Raw genomic sequence first — 3389 nt, 5'->3', positions numbered from 1 at the left:
AAAAAAAAAAGAGGCATTGTAAAATTCCAAAATGTATATTTTTTCTTATTAAGCCCCCCCTTGAAATCACAATTTCCCCCGGTACCGTCTCTCGCCCTTGTTATTGGGAACTCGAAGCCATGGCGTGACCCTCCGTTCGTGCTTGCTCGTGGGTGTCTCTCCTGTCCCCCCCTTTGGAGCAGTAGCCCCTGTCCCCTCCCAGAGCCCTCCCCTCCTCCCCCAGTTCTGTTTTATTCCCCCTTTTCCCCCTTCCCACCCCCCCAGCGTGAGCAGGAGCTCAGGGCAGCACAGGGAGGCTTCTTAATAACAAGGTTTTGCCCAGCATGAAGTGTTGAACACCCCTGGGGGACGAGCCCAGTTCTTCTCCGAGTCACCACCATAAATGTTTGGGATATAAATCGATAGAAAAATTGACTTAACAGAGGAAAGCTGATGGGGGAGGGAACCTGTTTGCCTTGTATTTTCCCACTATTGTTGCTGCTAGTCGTGTGCATCCTCTTGCTCAGCTCTACCCACAGACACTCGGTCCTTAGGGCTTCAGTTTTATTTCCCAGACACCACCTACTCTTTAATTTTATTTTCCTTCTTCTCCCCCTTCTTTTTTTTTTTTGTTTGTTTTTTGTTTGTTTGGGTTTTTTTGTTGATTTTTTTTTTGTTGATTTTTTTTTGTTTTGTTTTGTTTTTTTAAGATTTTGTTTGTTTTCTTTCCTCTGGCGATTGTGTGTTGGGTCCCTTTTTCGCGTGAGCAGATGCTGGTTGACTTGTCAGGGTGTTTGCTGCAAACAGTGTAAGCATTGTGACTGCAAATAAAACTTCAATGGTTTCTACTGACCACGTGTCTGGCACCCTCAGTTCCCCCCCCATGCCCCTGCACCCCAAAAACCTCCCCTGCAACCCCAAGATCTCTCCCTGCACCTTGGTTTTACCCAAAATCTCCCCTGGAGCCCCAAGAGCTCTCCTTGCACCCTGTTTTCACACAAAACCCCAAAATGTCCAAAAGAGCCCCAAGATCTTCCCCAGAACCTCAAGATCTCCCCCTGCACCACAAGTTTCCCCCTTGCACCCCAAAATCTCCCCTGCAGCCCCAAGATCTTCCCCTGCACCCTGGTTTTACCCCAAACCCCCAAATCTCCCCTGCAGCCCCAAGAGCTCTCCTTGTACCCTGATTTTACCCAAAATCTCCCCTAGAGCCCCAAGATCTTCCCCTGCACCCTGAAATCTTCCCCTTGCACCCTGATTTTCCCCCCCCTGCACCCCAAAATCTCCCCTGGAGCCCTGACATCTCCCCCTGCCCCCTGAGATCTTCACCTGCATTCTGAGTTCCACCTCAAAACCCCAAGATCTCCCCCAGCAACCTTGAGTTTTCCCCCAAAATCTCCCTCTGCCCCCCAAAATGTCTCACTGTACCCTCAGCTCTCCCCTAGAACCTCAAGAGTTCTCCCTTTGCACCCCAAGGTCTTCCTCTGCACCCCAAAATCTCTCCTTGCACCCCAAGCTCTCAGAACCCCCCAAATCTCCCGCTGCACCTTCAGCTCTACCCCAAAACCCCAAGATCTCTCCCCGCACCCCAAGACCTTCCCAGAACCCCAAAATCTCCCCTTGCCCCCTCAAAGTCTTTCCCCCAGAACCCCAAGATCCCCCCCCAGCACCCCCAGCCCTCCCCTGCCTGCTGCAGGGTGACTCTTCCCACCGAAAGATGTCCCAAAATCCCCCAAATCAGATGGAATTCGGGGGGGGGGGGTGGGCGTGGATGGTACTTTGCCCTCCAGCCAAAACCCACCTGGATTTGGCCACAATTCCTCACGTTTTAGCCCATTTTGGGCAACAAGCTGTGCCCAGGTGGGGGTGCAGGGGAAGGGGGGCACCCCCAGCCCCACTGTGGGGGGGTCCTGGCACTGACACCAGCACAGGGATGAGTTTTTAAAAACATTTATTTACAGCCCGGGCGGGAGGAGCGGCCGAGGCAGGTCCAGCCCTGCTGCCCCCCCTGACCCAGAGCGGGGCTGGGGGGGCTCCTGCGCCCCTCACCCGGGGACAGGGGGCTTCCTGCCCCCCTCACCTTGGCACTGGGTGAGTTTGCCCCTGCCCTCACCCCGATTTTGGCTCCTCAGCCTTCCCCCTGTAAACGGCGTCGTTCCAGCCTTCCCTGTTCCGGGCGATCTCGATGGCGAAAAACTGGATTCTGGTGGCTGGAAAACAGGAGAGGGAGAAACCCTCCAGCACAGCTCAGCTTTCCCACAGCCCCCCCTACCCCCCTGCCCCGTTTCCTGGGGGTCCCCATCCCGTTTCCCACCGAAGATGGTGTTTTCCTCGGTGTATTCCCGGCGGGAATCCAGGCGGAGCAGAGTCCCGTAGTTGAAATCCTCCACCACCCCCTCAAACCTCAGGCAGAACGGGCGCCACTTCTGGGGGGGGGAAAGGGGGTTGGAAAAACACCCTCAGCACCCCTGGGAAAGGGGGGGATCCATGAAGGAGGGGGGATCAGCTCCCACCCACCGCCTTGGCCGGCTCCGATTTCAGCTCCTCGGGGTCCAACACGTCGATTTTGAGGTCCCGGAAGGTTTTCCTGAACTCCTCGTAGATCTGGTCGTCCACCTTGGTGAGGTTCAGGAATTTGGGGTCCACGGAGGAGATGAGCTGTGCAGGGGGGGGTTGGTGGTGAAGGGATTTGAGCCACGAGCCCTCCCGGGAGCCCCCCCAGCCCTGCGTGAGCCCCCCCAGACTCACGTTGAAGTAGACCTGGGCGTGCTGGTGGGCCTTCATGGCCCAGGCCAGCTCCACGCGGGGCTGCCGAGGGAAAAGAGGGCTCAGGAAGGGCTGTGCCCCCCCGGGGGGGCCAAACCTCCCCTTGGGGGGGTCCCTCCTCCACTCTGGGGGACCCTCTCCCCGTGCTGGGGGTTGCTCTCCTCCCACTCAGGGGGCTTTTGCTCCTCTTGGAGAGCCTCTCTGCTCCCCTTGGGGAAGTGTGGAGGAGAAGTTGGGACCTCCCCTCCCTTCCCAGGGCTGGGACCCTCCTGGAATGGGATCCCCCAGGACTGGGACACCCCAAGGCTTGTACCCTCCATGGGGTGGGATCCCCCCTCCCAAGACTGGGATATCCCCCACCCCAGTGATGGGACCACCCCCAAGGCTGGGACCCCCCTCCAGCCCCAGGACAGGGATTTCCAAAGCTGGGACCCCCCCACCCCCAGCACTAGGACCCTCCTGGACTGGGAACCCCTCAGCACTGAGGCCCCCCAGTGCTGTAACCCCAAAGTTGTGACTCCCCCCCTCCACCCCCAAGACTGTGACACCTCCTTCCCCCCACCTCGCACAGGGACCCCCAAAGTTGGAACCCCCCAATGCTGGGACCCCCCTCCCAGTGCTGGAACCCTCCCAGGACAGGGACC

General features: G+C 57.8%; 1 protein-coding gene across 1 annotated transcript; it reads right to left on the bottom strand.

The window, feature by feature from the left end:
- Window positions 1–1913: 1913 nt before the first annotated feature.
- On the bottom strand, window positions 1914–3065 carry PBDC1 (polysaccharide biosynthesis domain containing 1). Its single transcript, XM_017827291.1, has 5 exons — window positions 3059–3065; window positions 2728–2903; window positions 2497–2637; window positions 2294–2405; window positions 1914–2189 (listed from the first exon to the last, which is right to left on the bottom strand). Exons 1-5 carry the CDS (start codon window positions 3063–3065, stop codon window positions 2089–2091), a joined length of 537 nt encoding a protein of 178 aa, XP_017682780.1. The 3' UTR covers window positions 1914–2088.
- Window positions 3066–3389: the final 324 nt, after the last annotated feature.

The sequence above is a fragment of the Lepidothrix coronata genome, unplaced genomic scaffold (genome assembly GCF_001604755.1).
Source record: "Lepidothrix coronata isolate B3197 unplaced genomic scaffold, Lepidothrix_coronata-1.0 Scaffold137, whole genome shotgun sequence".
Lineage (NCBI taxonomy): Eukaryota > Metazoa > Chordata > Aves > Passeriformes > Pipridae > Lepidothrix > Lepidothrix coronata.
The sequence above is the reverse complement of the archived record's forward strand: the minus strand, read 5'-3'. Positions and strand labels throughout refer to the sequence as shown.

Coding starts and splice junctions, on each gene's coding strand:
- PBDC1 (XM_017827291.1), bottom strand. Junction 2,638..2,727: donor ACGCCCAGGTCTACTTCAAC/GTGAGTCTGGGG, acceptor CCCCCTGCACAG/CTCATCTCCTCCGTGGACCC. Junction 2,406..2,496: donor AATCGGAGCCGGCCAAGGCG/GTGGGTGGGAGC, acceptor TCCCCCCCCCAG/AAGTGGCGCCCGTTCTGCCT.